This window comes from Aotus nancymaae, unplaced genomic scaffold, assembly GCF_030222135.1.
Source record: "Aotus nancymaae isolate 86718 unplaced genomic scaffold, 86718_ANA_hifiasm-v0.15.2.pri h1tg000067l, whole genome shotgun sequence".
Lineage (NCBI taxonomy): Eukaryota > Metazoa > Chordata > Mammalia > Primates > Aotidae > Aotus > Aotus nancymaae.
The window spans coordinates 24,246,609-24,267,049 of NW_026988482.1; the positions used below are offsets into that span (position 1 = coordinate 24,246,609).

General features: G+C 47.3%; 2 protein-coding genes and 1 non-coding gene across 3 annotated transcripts in view; 1 reads left to right on the plus strand and 2 right to left on the minus strand.

The window, feature by feature from the left end:
- Positions 1-15,026, minus strand: part of RHOA (ras homolog family member A) — a 52,953-nt gene extending 37,927 nt beyond the window's left edge. The window contains exon 1 of the mRNA XM_064367097.1: positions 14,883-15,026. The gene's annotated coding sequence lies outside the window, so the exon portion shown is untranslated. The remainder of the gene's footprint in view (positions 1-14,882) is intronic.
- On the minus strand, positions 8,609-8,715 carry LOC135270901 (U6 spliceosomal RNA). The gene has a single exon (XR_010339055.1). It is a non-coding gene; the product is annotated as a U6 spliceosomal RNA (small nuclear RNA).
- Positions 15,027-15,269: 243 nt separating the features above from the next.
- Positions 15,270-20,206, plus strand: TCTA (T cell leukemia translocation altered). The gene is made up of 3 exons (XM_012467728.3): positions 15,270-15,712; positions 16,134-16,188; positions 18,198-20,206. The coding sequence occupies exons 1-3, from the start codon at positions 15,490-15,492 to the stop codon at positions 18,238-18,240; spliced, it is 321 nt and encodes a 106-aa protein (XP_012323151.1). The 5' UTR covers positions 15,270-15,489; the 3' UTR covers positions 18,241-20,206.
- The last annotated feature ends 235 nt before the right edge of the window (positions 20,207-20,441 follow it).

Sequence of the window (20,441 nt, forward strand, 5' to 3'; positions counted from 1 at the left end):
TCCCAGCTACTCGGGAGGCTGAGGCAGGAGAATTGCCTGAACCCAGGAGGTGGAGGCTGCAGTGAGCCGAGATCGCGCCACTGTACTCTAGCCTGGCAACAGAGCGAGACTCTGTCTAAAATATAGCAATAATAAATAATAATAAAATAAAAATACTAAATAAATGCAAATGTCTAGTCTTTTGGAGACTAAACTTCTCAATACCAGCCTGGCCAACGAAACCCCTTCTCTACTAAAAATACAAAAATCAGCCAGGCGTGGTAGCGCGTGCCTGTTGTCCCAGCTACTTGGGAAGCTGAGGCAGAAGAATCACTTGAAACTAGGAGAGGGAGATTGCAATGAGCAGAGATCACCCCACTGCACTCCAGTCTGTGCAACAGAGACTCCATCTCCAAAAAGGAAAAAAGTCCTGTGAATTTCATTAAGAGAAATGATGAGATTGGTATACATAGTATCTTCATCCCAAATGTGGGTTTTGTTGATGTTAGTTTCTGCAAGACGGAGTGGTGTCAACGTAAGCAGTACAAAAAGTATTTTGGTTGAAGTTTAGGTACAAAGTGTCATACTGCAGATAAGGAAATAACCATGAATCCCAAGAAACTGACTTAAGAAATCATAGTAAAACCCAACAACATGGTGGCTCATGTCTGTAATCCTAACAATTTGGGAGGCTGTGGCAGGCAGAGCTACTGAGATCAGGAGTTCGAGACCAGCCTGACCAACATGGCGAAACCCCATCTCCACTAAAAATACAAAAAGTAGCTGGGCGTGGTGGCACATGCCTGTAATTCCAGCTACTTGGAAAAAGGAAGAAGAAATCATGGTTTAAGAGCCCAAATTTTAGGATGTTTTATTGTTTTGGCTGAGGGTGATTATATGCTTTGGGTTTTACTATAATTTTTCTTGAGACAGAGTTTTTGCTCTCCTTTCCCAGGCTGGAGTACAGTGGCGCAATCTCGGCTCACTGCAACTTCCACCTCCTGGGTTCAAGCTACTCTCCTTCCTCAGCCTCCTGAGTAGCTGGGATTACAGGCACCTGCCACCACGCCCCTGCTAAATTTTTTTTCTTTTAAGACAAATCTAAGATAGTAAGCTAATTTTTTTTTTTTTTTGTATTTTTAGTAAAGATAGGATTTTGCCATGTTGGCCAGGCTGGTCTCAAACTACTGACCTCAAGTGATCTGCCCGCCTCGGCCTCCAAAAGTGCGAGAATTACAGGTGTCAGCCACTGAGCCCTGCCCAACTCCTACCATTCTCTCTCTCTCTCTTTTTCTTTTTTGAGACAAGAGTTTCGCTCTTGTTGCCCAGGCTGGAGTGCAATGCCGTGATCTCGGCTCACCGCAACCTCCGCCTCCCAGGTTCAAGCCATTCTCCTGCCTCAGCCTCCCAAGTAGCTGGGATTACATGCGCCACCATGCCCAGCTAATTTTTTAAATATTTTTAGTAGAGGCAGGGTTTCTCCATGGTCAGGCTTGTCTCGAACTCCTGACCTCAGGTGATTCCCCGCCCCTGACCTCGGCCTCCCAAAGTGTTGGGATTACAGGCGTGAGCCGCCATGCCTGGCTTTCCTACATTCTTATACACAGGCTACATACACCACCTTCTCACTCAAGCTGTATTTTTCTTTTTTTTGTTCTTCTTTCTTAGTAGAGACGGGGTTTCATACACAGGCTACATACACCACCTTCTCACTCAAGCTGTATTTTTCTTTTTTTTGTTCTTCTTTCTTAGTAGAGACGGGGTTTCACCACGTTGGTCAGGCTGGTCTCGAACTCCTGACCTTGTGATCTGCCTGCCTTGGCCTCCCAAAGTGAAGGGATTACAGGCGTGAGCCGCCGCCCCCGGCAGCATGCATTTTTCTAAACTGCTGTGAACTGTGCTACTGACCAATCAGACTTGCAGATTTGTCTAAAATAAGGGCACATAATTTCCCTACAAAGTTTCTACTTGCCAAACGCCATTAATGTAAGAAACATATCCGTCTTATTCACCACTGTCGGACAAGCACCGGCACAAGCACACAGAGTGGTGGGCTCAAATAAGCTGTTGAAAAAACAAATTTCTAGAAGCAAAGAAACATTATATAATCAATTTGTGGCACAAAGATTTTAAAAAGAAAATGGTTTCACAATATATTGACTGCGCATCATAGTCAATCAGCTGTGCACCATACTGGTGAGGCTACCCCTTAGGATATTTTAGTAGGTCAAGAATTTGGCCAGGTGCAGTGGCTCACACCTGTAATCCTAGAACTTTGGGAGGCTGAGGCAGGTGGATCACTTGAGGCCAGGAGTTCAAGACCAGCCTGACCAATGGCGAAACCCCGTTTCTACTAAAAATACAAAACTTAGCAAGGCGTGGCAGCTCACACCTGTAATCCAAGCTATTTCAGATGCCACAGTGAAAGAATCAGTTAAACTCGGGAGCCAGAGGTTGCACTGAGACAAGATGGCACCACTGTACTCCAGCCTGGGCAACAGAGTGAGACACTGTCTCAAAACAGGAAAAAAAAATTAAAAATAAGTAAAACCCCAAAACGGTTTCAGTGCCAATTAGTAGAAACCTATCCTATTTATCAACTCCAAGTTCACCCACACCCAGGACTGTGCCTCACACAGAGGAAACACCATTAAACATTTGGGAAATAGAGCCAGGCGCAGTGGCTCACACCTGCAATTCTAGCACTTTGGGAGGCCAAGTCAGGCAGATCGCCTGAGATCAGGAGTTTGAGACCAGCCTAGCCAACACGGCAAAACCCCGTCTCTACAAAAATACAAAAATAAAATTAGCCAGGCGTGGTGATGGGCGCCTGCAATCCCAACCACTCAGGAGGCTGAGGCAGGAGAATCACTTGAACCCAGGAGGCAGAGGTTGCAGTGAGCAAAGATAACGTCACTGCACTCCAGCCTGGACAACAAGAGCAAAACTCTGTCTCAGAAAATACAAAAAAAATTAAACAATAAGGAAATGGGCAGGGCGCGGTGGCTCAAGCCTGTAATCCCAGCACTTTGGGAGGCCGAGGCGGGTGGATCACGAGGTCAAGAGATCGATACCATCCTGGTCAACATGATGAAACCCCGTCTCTACTAAAAATACAAAAAATTAGCTGGGCATAGTGGCGCAAGCCTGTAATCCCAGCTACTCAGGAGGCTGAGGCAGGAGAATTGCCTGAACCCAGGAGGTGGAGATTGCGGCGAGCCGAGATCGCGCCATTGCACTCCAGCCTGGGTAACAAGAGCGAAACTCTGTCTCAAAAAAAAAAAAAAAGGAAATGAAGTTGAAAACATAAAGCTGTTTATTTTGTTTACTGGCTGCATGGGAAATTCCTGGTGAAAGAGCCCAACTATCATCCATCTATCTGTCCATAACGAACTTGAGCCTGGTATAGGTTGAGTACTGCTTATTCAAAATGCTTGGGCCTGGAAGCGCTTCAGATTTCAGAATTTCTTCAGACTTTGGAATATCTGCATTATACTTACTGGTTCAGTATCCCAAATCCAAAAATTCTAAGCCTAAAATGCTCCACTAGGCATTTCCTTTGAATCCCATGTCAGCACCCAAAAAGGATTTTGAAGCATTTCAGATACTCAACCTGTAATGCCATTATTTGGTTACCCTGATAAAGTGGCTGCCAAGGGTTGCTGTTAGTTAAGAGCTTTCCCTTCTATAGCAGTAAGGGCACTTGGAGATCAAGAGCAGCAGGCGTAACACATATTGCAGCAAGCAATGAAGAAAATCTTCAACTGACTGCCAAGTAAAAATCACTTCAAATTTAAGTTCTTTGGGGACAGAGAGGTAAGGAACACTCCCTGAGGTAACATACCTTCAGGTTCCCTAAATAAGAGCGTGAAATCATCTTTTTAAATATTATTCGTATCCGAGTCAGGGCACCAAAAACAAAAATAAAATAAAATAAATATTATAAGATTATAAATATTATATTCCAATAAATATTTTGTTACTTATAATATTGTTAAGTTAATATTATAAATATTATAAGGTTAACCTTCAATGAATACAGAGAATCAGGATTTGACTTTGTTTGGTCTAATTTTCAACTTACGTCTCCTCTAAGACAGTGCTCGTCCGGCAAAACTTACAGAGAAGAATGAACCATTAGGTAAGCACCCAGTGAGCTGGTTAAGAATTTGTATGTGCTTATTGTAAACCTTATTGTAGGATTTTACTTTTACCAAGTATATATATTTCTTAAAACAAAAAAACTAGGTCAGATGCAGTGGCTCACACCTGTAATCCCAACATTTTGTGAGAACTGAGCTCAGGAGTTGAATACCAGCCTGGACAAGATGGCAAAACCTCATCTCTATAAAAAATAAATAAATTAGGCCAAGCGCGGTGGCTCATGCCTGTAATTCTAGCATTTTGGGAGGCCAAGATGGGTGGACTGCCTGAGGTCAGGAGTTCGAGACCAGCCTGGCCAACAAGGTGAAACCCCATCTCTATTAAAAATACAAACATTAGCCGGGTGTGGTGGCAGGTACCTGTAATCCCGGCTACTTGGGAGGCTGAGGCAGAATAATCACTTGAACCAGGAGGCGGAGCTTGCAGTGAGCCAAGATCATGCCATTGTACTCCAGACTAGGCAACAAAAGCGAGAATTTGTCTCAAAAATAAATGAATGAATAAATAGAGCCAGGAGCTGTGGCTCACACCTGTAATCCCAGCACCTTGGGAGGCTGAAGCAGGTGGATCACCTGAGGTCAGGAGTTCGAGACCAGCCTGGCCAACAGTGAAACCCCATTTCTACTAAAACTACAAAAAAATTAGCTGGTCATGGTGGTAGGCACCTGTAATCCCAGCTACTTGGGAGGCTAACGCAGAAGAATCACTTGAACCTGGGAGGTAGACGTTGCAGAGAGCCAAGATCGTGCCACTGCATTCCAGCCTGGGCGACAGAGCTAGAATCTGTCAGGGGGTAGGGGGAAGGCTGGGCTCAGTGGCTCACCCCTGTAATCCCAGCACTTCAGGAGGCTGAGGTGGGCGAATCATGAGGTCAAGAGATCGAGCCCATCCTGGACAACATGGTGAAACCCCGTCTCTACTAAATATACAAAAATTAGTCGGGCAGGGTGGCACATGCCTGCAGTCCCAGCTATTTAAGAGGCTGAGGCAGGAGAATTGCTCATACCTAGGAGGTGGAGGTTGCAGTGAGCCAAAATCACGCTACTGCACTCCAGCCTGGCAACAGAGTGAGACTCTGACTCAAAAAAAAAAAAAAAAAAAAAAAACACAAAAAGCCGGGTGCAGTGGCTCACACCTGTAATCCTAGCACTTTGGGAGGCTGAGGCAGGTGGATCTTGAGGTCAGGAGATAGAGACGATCCTGGCCAACATGATGAAACCCCTTATCTACTAAAAATACACAAATTAGCTGGGCATGGGCCGGGCATGCTGGCTCACGCCTGTAATTCGAACACTTTGGAAGGCTGAGGTGGGCAGACTGCCTGAGGCTGAGTTCGAGACCAGCCTGCCCAACATGGTGAAACTCTGCCTCTACTAAAAATATAAAAATTTGCCAGGTGTAGTGGTGGGCGCCTGTAATCCCAGCTACTTGGGAGGCTGAGATAAGAGCATCGCTTGAACCTGGGAGGCAGAGGTTGCAATGTGCCAAGCCCAGGCCATTGCACTCCAGCCTGGGCAACAAGAGCAAAACTCCGTCTCAAAAAAAAACAAAAAAACAAAAAAACAAAACCAAAGTTAGTTGAAGGGCTGCATGTGTAGCACTTGAGCTAAGTGCTTCTCTCTCGCTGAACTCTAAAAGAGCTCCCTTACTATTCCCTTTCTACAGAAGAAAAAACTGAATCACAAAGGGGTCATATTACAGTCAAGGGTCTCAGGCCATCAAGTATCAGAGCTAGTATTTAACTGTCAGTCTCTCTCCAGAATCCATGCTCTTAAATAAGATACTCTATTGCCTTCCCTTCCTTCCTCCCTTTCTTCCCTTCCTCCCTTCCTTTTCCCCTTCCTTCCCCCTTCCCTCCCTCCCTCCCTCCCTCCCTCCTTCCTTCCATGAGATGGCCTTTTGCTCTGTCACAGACTGAAGTGCAGTAATCTCAGATCACAGCAACCTCTGCCTCCCAAGTTTGAGCGATTCTCCTGCTTCAGCCTCCTGAGTAGCTGGGATTACAGGTGCTGGATACCACACCCAGCTAATTTTTTTATTTTTAATAGAGATCGAATTTCACCGTATTGGCCCGACTGGTTTCGAACTCCTGACCTCAGGTGATCCACCCACCTTAGGCCTCCCAAAGTGCTGGGATGACAGGTGTGAGCCACCACACACATCCTGCCTTCCTTTTCGGAACTTAAGATCTTCAAAGATAAACAGAGCTTCACTATGAGTAACTGGAAAAGTTAAACAAGAGATTTCATCCAGAAAAAAACTTTTCCACACACATACACCCTCTGAACAAGGTTATTTCCAACAAAGTTGCCATAGCAAATAAAATTATCTTGTACAAAGAAAAGCATTAACAAAGTGTTACAGAGCCGGGCGCGGTGGCTCACGCCTGTAATCCCAGTACTTTGGGAGGCTGAGGTGGGCGGATCACCTGAGGTCAGCAGTTCGAGACCAGCCTGGCCAACATGGTGAAACCCCACTTCTAAAAAAAAAAAAAAAGAAAAAAAAAGAACAAAGTGTTACAACATTAAATATCTACCTTAAATGTACTTCCTTAACCTCTCAAAGCCTATATCCCCAACAACAAACAGAGTTACAAAAAGGTACCCTGGTAGTAGAACATGTGATCTCTAGGTCCATAGAAAAGATACCAGAGAATCACAACGCATCTGCAACACAGAGTAGGATACAACAGCCATGAGAATACAATAAAATAAAAATGTACACATAACAAAAGTTAGAATGTTCAACCACATACCTGAAGTCAAAAGAAGCAATTTTTTTAAATAATGGAATTGAGTCCTTGTGATTTAGAGCAGCTATAAGCTTCAGAAGTTAAAAACCTTGGCCAGGAGCAGTAGCTCACATCCATAATCCTAGCACTCTAGGGAGGCTGAGGTGGGTGGATCGCATGAGGTCAGGAGTTTTGAGACCAGCCTGGCCAACATGGTAAAACTCTGTCTCTACTAATATACAAATATTAGCTGGGGGTGGTGGGGGCGACTGTAATAGAGCTATTCAAGAAGTTAAGCCACAAGAATTGCTTGAACTCAGAAGGCAGAGGTTGCAGTGAGTTGGCACTCCAGCCTGGGAGATAGAGCAAGACTCTGTCTCAAAAAAAAAAAAAAAAAAAGATGCAAAATCAAGTAACATTGGAAAATGTGATGAAAAATGTAACTTTCTAAATAATAAGCTTGAAAGATAAAGTGTGCATAGCTGGTATGTATCAAATAAATGCTTCTGACCTCAAAATTGCAGCCTCTCAGCCACAGTTCACCAAATACACAACAGAATTGACACAGAGTTGTTTAAGAACCCTTCATTTTCAAAAAGGTGATAAGGGGGGCGGGGCGCGGTGGCTCACGCCTGTAATCCCAGCACTTTGGGAGGCCGAGGCGGGTGGATCACTAGATCAAGAGACGGAGACCATCCTCGTCAACAAGTGAAACCCCGTCTCTACTAAAAATAAAAAAATTAGCTGGGCATGGTGGCGCATGCCTGTAATCCCAGCTACTCAGGAGGCTGAGGCAGGAGAATTGCCTGAACCCAGGAGGCAGAGGTTGCGGTGAGCCGAGATCCCGCCATTGCACTCCACCCTGGGCAACAAGAGCGAAACTCCCATCTCAAAAAAAAAAAAAAAAAAAAAAAGTGGTAAGGGCCAGCCCAGAGGCTAAGACAGGAGAATTACATAGGTTAGGAGTTCAAGACCAGCCTGGCCAACATGGTGAAACCCGGTCTCTATTTAAATCACAAAAATTAGCCAGGCATGGTGGCACACGCCCGTAATCCCAGCTACATGGGAGGCTGAGGCAAGAGAATTGCGTGAACGCAGGAGACGGAGGATGCAGTGAGCTGAGATCTCAACACTACACTGCAGCCTGGGTGAGAGTGACCACTGCTTCAAAAAAATAAAACAAAGAGGCCTGTAATACCAGCACTTTGGGAAGCCAAGGCATGTGGATTGCTTGAGGTCAGGAGTTCAAGACCAGCCTGACCAACATGACAAACCCTCCTCTTGCCGGGCGCGGTGGCTCACGCCTGTAATCCCAGCACTTTGGGAGGCCGAGGCGGGTGGATCACGGGGTCAAGAGATCGAGACCATCCTGGTCAACATGGTGAAACCCCGTCTCTACTAAAAATACAAAAAATTAGCTGGGCACGGTGGTGCGTGCCTGTAATCCCAGCTACTCAGGAGGCTGAGGCAGGAGAATTGCCTGGACCCAGGAGGCGGAGGTTGCGGTGAGCCGAGATCGCACCATTGCACTCCAGCCTGGGTAACAAGAGCGAAACTCCGTCTCAAAAAAAAAAAAAAAAAAAAACAAAGAGGTGATGCAAGCAGATAATAGCGGGGAAAAAAATCTCCATCTCTCCATCTACTCCTCTGTACGCTCTGCAGAAAATACAAGACAAGGATTCTTATCATGTTATTAATTAAATTTCAAAAAAATTTTTTTTTTAAAGATTGTTTTAACTACGGAAATGCTTCATGAATCTGCATGTCATCCTTTCGCAGGGACCATGCTAATCATCTCTGTATCATTCCAATTTTAATATATGTGCTGCCGAAGCGAGCACAAATTTCAAAATTTCATGGGCTGGACGCAGTGGCTCAAACCTATAATCAAGGCACTGTGGGAGGCTGAGGGAAGAGGACTGTTTGACCCCAGGAGTTTAATACCAGCCTGGGTAACATGGAGAGACCCTGTGGCTACAATTAAAAAAAAAAAAAAAGGCTGAGTACAGTGGCTGACAACTGTAATCCCAGCACTTTGGGAGGCCAAGGCAGGAGGATTACCTAATGTCAGCAGTTCAAGACCAGCCTGACCAACATGCAAAACCCCGTCTCTACAAAAAATACAAAATTTGGCCAGGTGCAGTGGCTCTCACCTGTAATCCCACCACTTTGGGAAGCCGAGGCAGGTGGATCACGAGGTCAGGAGAAGACCATCCAGGCTAACATAGTGAAACCCCTACCTCTACTAAAAGTACAAAAAATTCACAGGGCATGGTAGTACGTGCCTGTAGTCCCAGCTACTAAGGAAGCTAAGACAGAAGAATTGCTTGAATCCAGGAGGCAGAGACTGCAGGGAGCACAGATCGTACCACCACACTCCAGCCCAGGAGACAAAGCAAGACTCCATCTCTGGGGGCGGGGGCGGGGGCGGGGGGTGGTGGGGGCAGGAATAGCTGGACATACTGGTCTGCACCTGTAGGGCCAGCTACTTGAGAAGCTGTTGTAGGTACACTGCTTAAGTCCAGGAATTCGAGGTTGCGGTGAGCCATGATCATACCACTGCACTCTAGCCTGGGTGACAGAATGAGACCCTGTCTCTAAATAAGTTAATTAAATTTTGAAAAAAAAACCTCTGGAACCAGTCAAGGTGGCATAAGCCTGTGATCTCAGCTCTCTGCTACTTCGGAGGCTGAGATGAGAAGATCACCTAAGCCCAGCAGTTCAAGGCTGTAAGTGTGCTATGAGTCAGCCTTCCAACCTGGGCAACATAGCAAGACCTCCATCTCTAAATAAATAAATAAATATATATATATATATTTTTTAAAAACATCTGGATAGGCACAGTGGCTCACACGCCTGTACTCCTAGCACTTAGGGAGGCTGAGACCTGAGGACCACCTGAGGTCAGGAGTTCAAGACCAGCCAGGCCAACAAGGCAAAACCCCATCTCTACTAAAAATATAAAAATTAGCTGGGCATAGTGGCACATACTTGTAATCCCAGCTACTTGGGAGGCTGAGGCAGGAGAATCACTTGAACCCAGGAGGCAGACGTTGCAGTGAGCCAAGATCATACCACTGCACTCAAGCCTGGGCATCAGAGTGAGACTCAGTCTCCAACATACATACATACATACATGCATACATACATACATACATAAATACACACACATCTATTTCCCTTATTGATAACCATTTAAAAATATCTGGGGCCAGGCACGGTGGCTCACACATGTAATCCCACCACTTTGGGAGGCTGAGGCAGGCAGACCATGAATTTAGGAGTTCAAGATTAGCCTGGCAAATATAGTGAAACGCCATCTCTATTAAAAATATAAGAAGTGGGCCGGGCGCGGTGGCTCAAGCCTGTAATCCCAGCACTTTGGGAGGCTGAGGTGGGTGGATCACGAGGTCAAGAGATCGAGACCATCCTGGTCAACATGGTGAAACCCCGTCTCTACTAATACAAAAAAATTAGCTGGGCATGGTGGCGCGTGCCTGTAATCCCAGCTACTCAGGAGGCTGAGGCAGGAGAATTGCCTGAACCCAGGAGGCGGAGGTTGCGGTGAGCTGAGCCATTGCACTCCAGCCTGGGTAACAAGAGCAAAACTCCGTCTCAAAAAAAGAAAAAAAAGAAAAGGGCTGGTCAGGCACGGTGGCTCACACCTATAAGCCCAGCACTTTGGGAGATGGAGGCAGGTGGATCACCTGAAGTCAGGAGTTTGAGACCAGCCTGGGCAACCTGGTGAAACCCTGTCTCTGCTAAAAATACAAAAATTAGCTGGGTGTGGTGGCAGGCACCTGTAATCCCAGTTACTCAGGAGACTGAGGCAGAAGAATTGCTTAAACCTGGGAGGTTGCCACTTCACTCCAGCCTAGGCAACAAGAGCAAAACTCTACCAAAAAAAAAAAAAAAAAGAAGAAAAGTAGGGGTAATGCTGGGTGCAGTGGTGCGTGCCTGTAGTCCCAGCTACTCGGGAAGCTGAGGTGGGAGGATCGCTTGAGCCCAGGAGTTCTGGGCTGTAGTGCACTATGCCGATCAGGTGTCCGCACTAAGTTAGGCATCAATATGGTGATCTCCCAGGGGTGGCGGACAACCAGGTTGTCTAAAGAGGGGTGAACTGGCCCAGGTCAGAAACACAGCAGGTCAAAACTCCTGTGCTGATCAGTAGTGGGATCGCACCTGTGAATAGCCACTGCACTCCAGCCTGGGCAACATAGCGAGACCCCATCTCAAAAAAAAAAAAAAAAAGAAAAGAAAGAAAGAAAAGTAGGGATAAGACGGGAATGGTCCACAGTAAGAGAAGTATGTATGTAAAACAGTGAGTTCATCTCTTTAAAGGTTAAGTAAGGGAGAAGTTTGGAAATACATGTTCATCTAAGAAAGAGTATGTTGCTTAGAAAACAGACAGGAAGTTAGAGAACTATCTGATGGAGAAGTAGGAAAGTAAATACAGAGAAAAGTTCTGGAGTAATACAAAGGTCTCAAAATCAGTGGAAAAGAGAATGCCCATATTTCCCTAGAATTTACATTAATAATAATCTCTCTTCCAGCAGGCTGCAGTGGCTCACACTTGAAATCCCAACATTCTGGGAGGCCAAGGCGGGAGGATCATGTAAAGTCAGAAGTTCGAGACCAGCCTGACCAACACGGTGAAACCCTGTCTCTACTAAAAATACAAAAATTAAGGCCAGGCCGGGTGGCTCCATCTCAAAAAAAAAAAAAAAAAAAAAATTAATCAGCCTTATTAGCAGGCAACTGTAATCCCATTACTCCCAGAGGCTGAGGCAGGGGAATCGCTTGAACGCAGGAGGCAGAAGTTGCAATGAGCAGAGATCACACCACTCACTGCACTCCATCCTGGCAACAAAGTGAGACTCCATCTTAAAAATAATAAAAATAGAGGCCGGGTACAGTGGCTCACGCCTGTAATCCCAGCACTTTGGGAGGCTGAGGAGGGTGGATCACAAGATAAAAGTTTAATACCAGCCTGGCCAACATGGTAAAACCTCTGTCTCTACTAAAAAGACAAAAAATTAGCCAGACATGGTGGCATGTGCCTATAATCCCAGCTACTTGGGAGACTGAGGCAGAATTGCTTGAACCCAGGAGGCAAAGGTTTTGTTGAGCCGAGATGGCACCACTGCACTCCAGTCTGGACAACAAGAGCAAAACTCCATCTCAAAAAGAAAAAAAAGCTGGGCACGGTGGCTCACGCCTGTAATCCTAGCACTTTGGGAGGCTGAGGAGGGTGGATTACCTGAGGTCAGGAATTCGAGACCAGCCTGACCAATATGGTGAAATCCCATCTTTTAAAAAAAAAAAAAGTTTATAATAATAAAAAAACAAACAACAAAAAAATTCGGTGACTATGTACCATTTATCATAATCACTAGTAATACCATAATGCAATTAAACGCAAGGTGCTATCTACAGAAGGCCAGGAGGCTCAAATTAGCTCTCTTAGAAGCTGAACTATCAGTCTTTCTTCTCAGAGTTGACATAAATCTCTCGGCTCTCTAAGACAATTAAGAAGACACAAACTAGCGCCTTCTCTAGTCACTGCATGGACTCCACCCCACGGACAAGAAACACTTGAAGAACTACCTGTTTTTACTCTCCTAATAACTTACACCCCCACACGACCAGATTAAACCTTTAAAAGGAGTTAACTGACAAATGGAAAGAAATCAAGACTATGAAAACACTCCACCACCACCACATACATGTGCAGAGGGAACTGTTTACTTATATATGCAGTACCCCAAATCAATAGTTAAAAGTGCCCACAGTTACCTAAAACTATCTTAGCCTTTCCAGCATGTCCTGAGCAAATATATATATATATATCTTAGCCTGACCTAAATATCTTGGTTTTGAAGCAGTGAAGTGTGGGCCTTGCTCTAAAAGTTGGTCCCTTAAAAAAAATCCAAACAAAGCCACGATTAGGCCAGTCAGGGACCCTTGTACATTCATCTAGCTCCCTCAGTTGAAGGCAGGACCATCTACTTAACAAGGGGAGAACGCTATGAAAGAAAGCTAATGTACTGAAATTTGTTTGGCAAATGAATTTTTCAGATTCTATTCATTATAGTTTTGTTTTTCCCCAACTGGAAAATACCCCTATTCCACTCATTACAGACTCTAAAGCTTTCAGACAGGTTCCGGCGGGTTCAGGGTGGTATGGCTGTATATCAGACCCCTAAGCTTTCAATACAGCCTTTTACTTACAGTTCTGAATTTGAACAGAATAGAATTTCTTACAGTTCTGAATTTTCAGAACTATTCACCATCAACAAGGTATAAAAGAAGAAACACTGGAATAAGCTGCAAGTCCTGAATTTCAGCTGACTGCAGGCCAACTGATCGGGAGTAAATGGAAAATAATACCTTAAAAGAGAAGACAGTTATGGTCTGCTCCTGACTAGATATATAATCTTGGGAAATTTACTTAAGTCTCTGGGACTCACTTTGCTCATCTGCGAATGGGGTTTGACATCATTTGCTGGACACTCAGTCCTGAAAGATTCCTCTTCGATCTAAAATTCAAGAACTACAAAGTATTCTTACTCTCTTCTTCCCTCCAACACAGATTTTTATGAGAACAGAGAGCGTAAGTCTAGCGCTAGACTTCAACTCAAACCAAGGTGCACCTTTACATATTTAATGTCTCCAAGAGCCAATAGTGCTCCACAAAAGTAGATGGAACCAATTGAGACAAGTTATCCAGAGATCCTTCAAGAAGTCATTCTTTACAATTAAAAACTAGTCTTTTTTCAGTCCAATGTCACTTGTGCCAAATGCTCAGAACAGTATCTCCACCAATCTAGCCACATCTAAGGTGACAATCATCCACATGGTACACATTACACATCTGGGTGGGTGACACCAAGTGGCTGAAAAATTCCCACTACATACAACATTTGAAATTATGGAAGTTTTTTGGTTTTTGAATTTTTTCTCCTTCAGAAAGGCAGAGTGAAACATAATCGGCTTACACACCTGCAAGAAACGTTTATTTTAAAAGACTTTCTTCGAGACAAAAAGAACCCAACAAGTCAACAGAGGTAGAAATTTAAAATTAGAACTATTAAAAAACACAAGTGTAACCAACTCTGAGGTAAAAAGGATTCCAATTTTTCACCGTAAACTACTAAACATGGTTTGTGAACAAATCAATTTGTATGTAAATGGTGCTATTCAATGAAGACGACCTGTAACTGTAGATCCAATCAATAACTAAGATACAGAATGTTTAGGTGATTCCTAATCAATACAACGACTTAAACTAAGCATACTGCATCTATTTTCATGCAACATCGCTTAAATCATTTAGTTTTTTTTTTTTTTTTCAACTGGAAAATAACCCCTTTTCCACTCAACACAGACCCCAAAGCTTTCAGGTGAGTTCGGGCGCGTTCGGGGTGATATGGCCATAGACCAGACCCCCAAGCTTTCAATACAATCTTTTACTTACAGTCTTCAAGAAGTCTGCATTAAAAGAAAACCTACCCAAAGTATAACTGGACTTCAATCAATATAAAACGGTGATCATGTTTTTTCGTTAAATGCAAAAGGCAAATGGAGTTGTAAAGAGTTTCTTTCCCATTTCAACTCCAACAGCCACGCGCGCTTTCAGCGACCGACCACACTGCGCGGTCGCGGGGCCCAGCCTAGAGCCCCCGCCCTGCCCGGCTGCCGGGAGAGGAAGCGCCGGGGACCGAGGGCGGGCGGGCGGCTTGGGCTCCACCAGGCCAGGCCGGGCCGGGCGGGGGAAGGGGCACTGGAGACTACAGGGCGCGCTTCCGGGGACTGCGCGGGCGGGGTCGCCGCTTTGGGACGCGGGGCCGGGGCTGGGAGTCAGGTCAAGGGTCAGGGGCCAGGGGTGGCTGAGCCAGAAGCAGCCGGTGGGGCGCGGCCGCGGCGGGGCGGCGGCCTGCGGGCCGGAAGAGTGCCGGGCGGGCCGACCTGGGGCGCCGCGGCGCCTGAAGGGAACCCTTCTGCTCACCTCAGGCAACGAATCTGAGTCCAGCCTCTTTGCGCCGGGGACGCCGGTCCGCGAGTCGCAAGCTCGGAGACGAAGACGGGCAGCTTAAGACGAAACCGCAGACTAACGAGGGAACCGACGGAGGACCGCGGGCAGCGGGAGTGGAGCGCGAGAGAGCGAGGGCGGGCGGCGGCGGGAGGGCGGGGAACGACGTGCGCGCTCCCGAGTGCCCAGCGGGCTCGAGCCGGCCCCGTTCGCGGCCCCGCACACGCGCGCGCACTCACAGCTCATCCACGATTGCTCGGGAGCTCATCCACGCCCTAAAAGCAAAACGGTTAACCAATCATTGCAGCCGCGTGGGGCATCACGGGAACTCTGGGGCTATAAAAGACCTGGTTGCTATTTTATACTCCCGGAGTCGCTCATCCCTTAAGCAAGCTGGGTGGGTCTAGGTGCGCGTGCGCGGTTTTACTACTCCTCCCCAAACTGCCAACTCTTCACGCATGCGAAGTAGTCCACTCCCTGCCTGAATTTACGCGTGCGCATTAACGGGCCGGGCCCGGGAAGACCGCACGCCTGCGTCTTGGGGACTACGGTGACAGTACTCCGGGTGGGGCGTGGGCCAGTCATGGCGGAACCCTGGTCTGGGCAGGCCTTGCAGGCTCTGCCGGCCACGGTGCTGGGCGTGCTGGGCGCGCTGGGCAGCGAGTTCTTGCGGGAGTGGGAGGCACAGGACATGCGCGTGACCCTCTTCAAGCTGTTGCTACTGTGGTTGGTGTTAAGTCTCCTGGGCATCCAGCTGGCGTGGGGGTTCTACGGGAATACGGTGACCGGATTGTATCACCGTCCAGGTGAGGCTCCCTACGAACCTCCGTGGGCTGGCTGCCCCCGCCTCTACCCTCTCTGAACTGTACTATTGGGTTCCCCACTATCCTGCAAGAGGCTCATGAGATTTTATAAATCGTATTGGTTTGCAGCCTTACCACCCTGAATGTATCTGATCTCGGAAGCTAAGCAGGGTACTTGGATGGGAGAACCTAACGTTGTACCCTGACTCATGCCACCATACCATTTTACGCCAGAATCTCCACCAGTCCACCCATCGCATTGTATCTATTGCTCGGAACTCTCACCTGACAATACCATTAGTCCCTTAGGACCCTCACCAGACTCCACCAAACAATACCAGTGGCCTCTAACCTGACCTGGGCTGATGCCTGCTCAGATCCCAACCCCAGCCTGCTGCAGCCCTGGATGTGTTTTTGCCTCCAGGTCTGGGTGGTCAGAATGGATCCACGCCTGATGGCTCCACGCATTTCCCTTCGTGGTGAGTAAATTTGTCCATAACGCACCCCCATGCTTGGCGTTCCAAGGACACTCCTGTCCTAGTGACAGAGAGGGGAGTTCTCAGGCTATAAGCCCACCAGCTTAATGGCCTTTGCAGCAAGCTTCAAGTCTGCACATAGAGCTCAGGCTTCAAGTTTGGATGACACCAGGGTCTGGACAGTTCATCAGCATGCTGTTCAGCAGCCTGTAGGATGGGTGGTGGTATTGTCGTAATTTCAAAGAGATGAAATAGCAGGTTTGTTGGATTCTGCTCCACACAATCCCCTCAGTTGGGAAGGCAGGAATCTCTGTCCTTAGCACACTGACCTCATCAGGGTCAGCCTCCTCTTCTGTAAAACATGGCCTCACTAATCAGGGCATTCATGCAGATAATCTCTGGGCCCCTATCACATGGTGGGGGCCACACTAGGCCCAGAGAACAAAGACAACCCCAGGCCCTGCTCAGGGGGAACCAGGAATTTATTAGGAGAGGGCAGTAGTGCATGGGGCAAGGGTGGTCAGGGCTTCTCCCAAGAAAGACACCTAAGCTGAGATCAAAGGCCACAGGCTGACAAAGTATACCAGGCAAAGGGAATGGATAGAGCAAGGCTAAAAGGGAAGGATAAAGGTGATATATTAGAAGAATAGATGAGACTGTGATGCTGGAGCTTGAACGTGAGAGCTTGTTGGACCCTGGGAGCAATTGAAAGACTAACTCAGCAAGGCTGTGATCTGATCTAATTTGCCTTTATAACTGCCTACTTCATGGCAAGTAGATAAAGGGGTCCAAGAGTGAGGGCTAAAGGTCAGTTAGAAAAGCTGCCACTGCCCAGGTTTCTGTCTTAGAGAAGAGGCCAGGCCTGGGGGTTCACGCTTGTAATCCCAGCACTTTGGGAGGCCACAATGGGCAGATCCTTGAGGTCAGGAGTTTGAGACCAGCCTGGCCAACATAGTGAAACTCTGTCTCTACTAGAAAAAAATTAGGTGGGCATGGTGGCATATGCCTGTAATCCCAGCTACTTGGGAGACTAAGGCCTGAAAATTACTTGAACCCGGGAGGCAGAGGTTGTAGTGAACCGAGATCAAGCCACTGCACTCTAGCCTGGGCATCAGAGTGAGACTCTGTCTCAAAAAAAAAAAATAGGCCGAGTGTGGTGGCTCACACCTGTAATCCCAGCACTTTGGGAGGCCGAGGCAGGCAGATCACCTGAGGTTGGGAGTTCAAGACCAGCCTGACCAACATGGAGAAACCCTGTCTCTACTAAAAATACAAAAATAGCCGGGTGTGTTGGTGCACACCTGTGATCCCCACTAAATGGGAGGCTGAGGCAGGAGAATCGCTTGAACCCAAGAGGCAGAAGTTGTAGTGAGCTGAGATCACACCATTGTACTCTAGCCTAGGCAATAAGAACAAAACTGTGTTTCAAAAAATAAAATAAAATAAATAAATAGGCAGGGCATGGTGGCTCACACCTGTAATCCCAGCACTTTGAGAGACTAAGGAGGGTAGATCACCTGAGGCCTGGAGTTTAAGACCAGCCTGGCCAATATGGCAAAACCTGTCTCTACTAAAAATATAAAAATTAGCTGGGTGTGTTGGCAGGCGCCTGTAATCCCAGCTACTTGGGAGGCTGAGGCAGAAGAACTGCTTGAACCCAGGAGGTGGAGGCTGCAGTGAGCTGAGATCTCACCATTGCACTCCAGCCTGGGCAACAAGAATGAAACTCTGTCTCAAAAAAAGAAAAAGAGTAATAATAATAATAAATGAAAAGAATAAAAAAACTAGAGAAGGATGGCAATGCCATACTCACATGTAGAACCAGGAGGAAGAATGGGTCTGCAGGGAGAAGGTGCTAGGCCCCAGGCGGGCTGTGGGAGATCAGCAGAGAGGTCTAGATTGTTACGTGACCTTAGTGAGCCTAGCTTAGCCCCCAAGGAGTTTGGGAGAGCCAATTTCAGCTACTGTTCTGCCCATGGAATAACCCCCCTCTCTCTCTCCATCACTTTCAGGGAAATGGCAGCAAACGAACCTCTCAAAACCCACAGAGAATAACAGAAGGCAGCAGAGGGTCTCCAAGGGCATCACTGGGTCTGCTGGCTTCTACACTGAGTTCTGCTGTTTACCAGACCCCAGGGACAACTGCCAGGGGTTCAGGGTTGGTAGCAGGGAGTACCCCAGTGCCCGCGGGGCTGAGCCTCCTCTGCCCCTTGGCCTTGCTCTCTTGCCCAGGCACTGGGCAAGTGAAGTTTGCCTGTACCTTTTCTGGGTGCCTTAAGTAGAGAAATTGTGTTCCTCCTCTCTCAGGGGTGACAACTCAGGAAGCCTCTGAGTTGGGAAGGCCAACAGTTCTTTTGTCTTGAGTTTCTTTTTCTGTCCCTCTTCACATTCCCCTGAAATATAACCCGATAAAAATTTTTCCTGAGTTGGCCGGGTGCAGTGGCTCAAGCCTGTAATCTCAACACTTTGGGAGGCCAAGGCAGGCAGATCACAAGGTCATGAGTTCAAGATCAGCCTAACCAACATGTTGAAACCCCATCTCTACTAAAAATACAAAAATTAGCCAGGCATGGTGGCAGGCGACTGTAATCCCACCTACTCCAGAGGCTGAGGCAGGAGAATTGCTTGAACCTGGGAGGCAGAGGTTGCAGTGAGACAATATCATTGTGCCATTGTACTCCAGCCTGGGTGACAGAGCAAGACTCCGTGTAAAAAAAAAATAATTCCTGAGAGGAAGCCTGAGGTTAACCAGCTCTGGGGTTTGTAAGGCAGGTCTATTTTCTCCTAAGCCCTGAGTTTTCTGAATCTCATTTTGCTCTGTTGGCAAGGAGCCAGGGAATCCTGACCTGAGCCAGACCTGAAGCTCTGTGGTTACTTAGCTAGCCATTCAGGTATAAGGCAGTGTGGTGTCCCTGCAGGTACCATCCAGATGGAGGCACCAAACACCCACATCCCTGGCCCAACCAGACATCTCCTGTGAGCCAGGCAAAGGAAATTGTCATCTGCCAACTGTCCTATTCATGTTCCTCTCAGTCCTTCTTGGGGGTAAGCTGGGTGCCTGAAGGAGCACAGCTGAACCCCGGGGGTGGCCTCCTACCCCCCAATGCTTAAGTACCTATGGGAACTTGAGTCTGTACCTTGTCCCCTCATAGGATGGTACCAAGCAGTTAGTGCACAGTGGCCCCATCATAGCCTGCAGCCTCATCATTTCCCATCTAGACCTGGTACAAACCACCTCACAGGCTCAGCTCTTCCCCACTAGCATCTCCACCTTCACGAACCAGGCAGTCCTGCCATGTCACAAAAGGCCAGGGGAGTTTCCAAAAGTGTGGGTGACAAATGCCCCTATAGAAACACCAGTACCTTTCATCAGGACTCAGCAATATTTAAAAAAAAAAAAAAAAAAAACGGCCGGGCGTGGTGGCTCAAGCCTGTAATCCCAGCACTTTGGGAGGCCGAGGCGGGTGGATCACGAGGTCGAGAGATCGAGACCATCCTGGTCAACACGGTGAAACCCCGTCTCTACTAATACAAAAAAAAATAATTAGCTGGGCATGGTGGCGCGTGCCTGTAATCCCAGCTACTCAGGAGGCTGAGGCAGGAGAATTGCCTGAACCCAGGAGGCGGAGGTTGCGGTGAGCCGAGATCACACCATTGCACTCCAGCCTGGGTAATGAGTGAAACTCCGTCTCAAAAAAAAAAAAAAAAAAAAAAAAAAACACCAGTACCTGGAAGCACTGTAACCCTGGACCTGCCTCCTTCCCTGATGGCCATACTTCTGCCTCTATCTGCTGGGCCACCAGCCACTTTAGTGACCCCTGCCTACTTCCCCTCTGTTGGATGTCACGCTGCCTTTGCCTAAGCCATCTTTGTGGTAGAGGTGCACTGGAGTTGCAGCTATACTGAGCATGATGCTCTTCACAGCCCCAGGCCAACCCTCTAATACTACTGCACAGAATCAGGTTCTCACATTTCACCCCAGGCTCAACTGAGGATGTGGCTTATTAAACATGGAAGCGCATTGGTTGTTGTGGTTATTCAGACAGAACAAGGGTGTGCATGCACAGGGGCAGAGAGAGGGAACATCCTGGAGGCCATTCCCCCTTGGTACCCAGATACAATAACTTGCAGGGAGGGGAGAGGTGATGCCAGCTTCCTGGAGGAGCAGCGATGGGGTGCCCAACAGGGGCAATATCTCCATTCATAGACTGGCCCCTTTCAAGGGGAACCTATTCTAAGTTTGTCTTGGAAGCCAG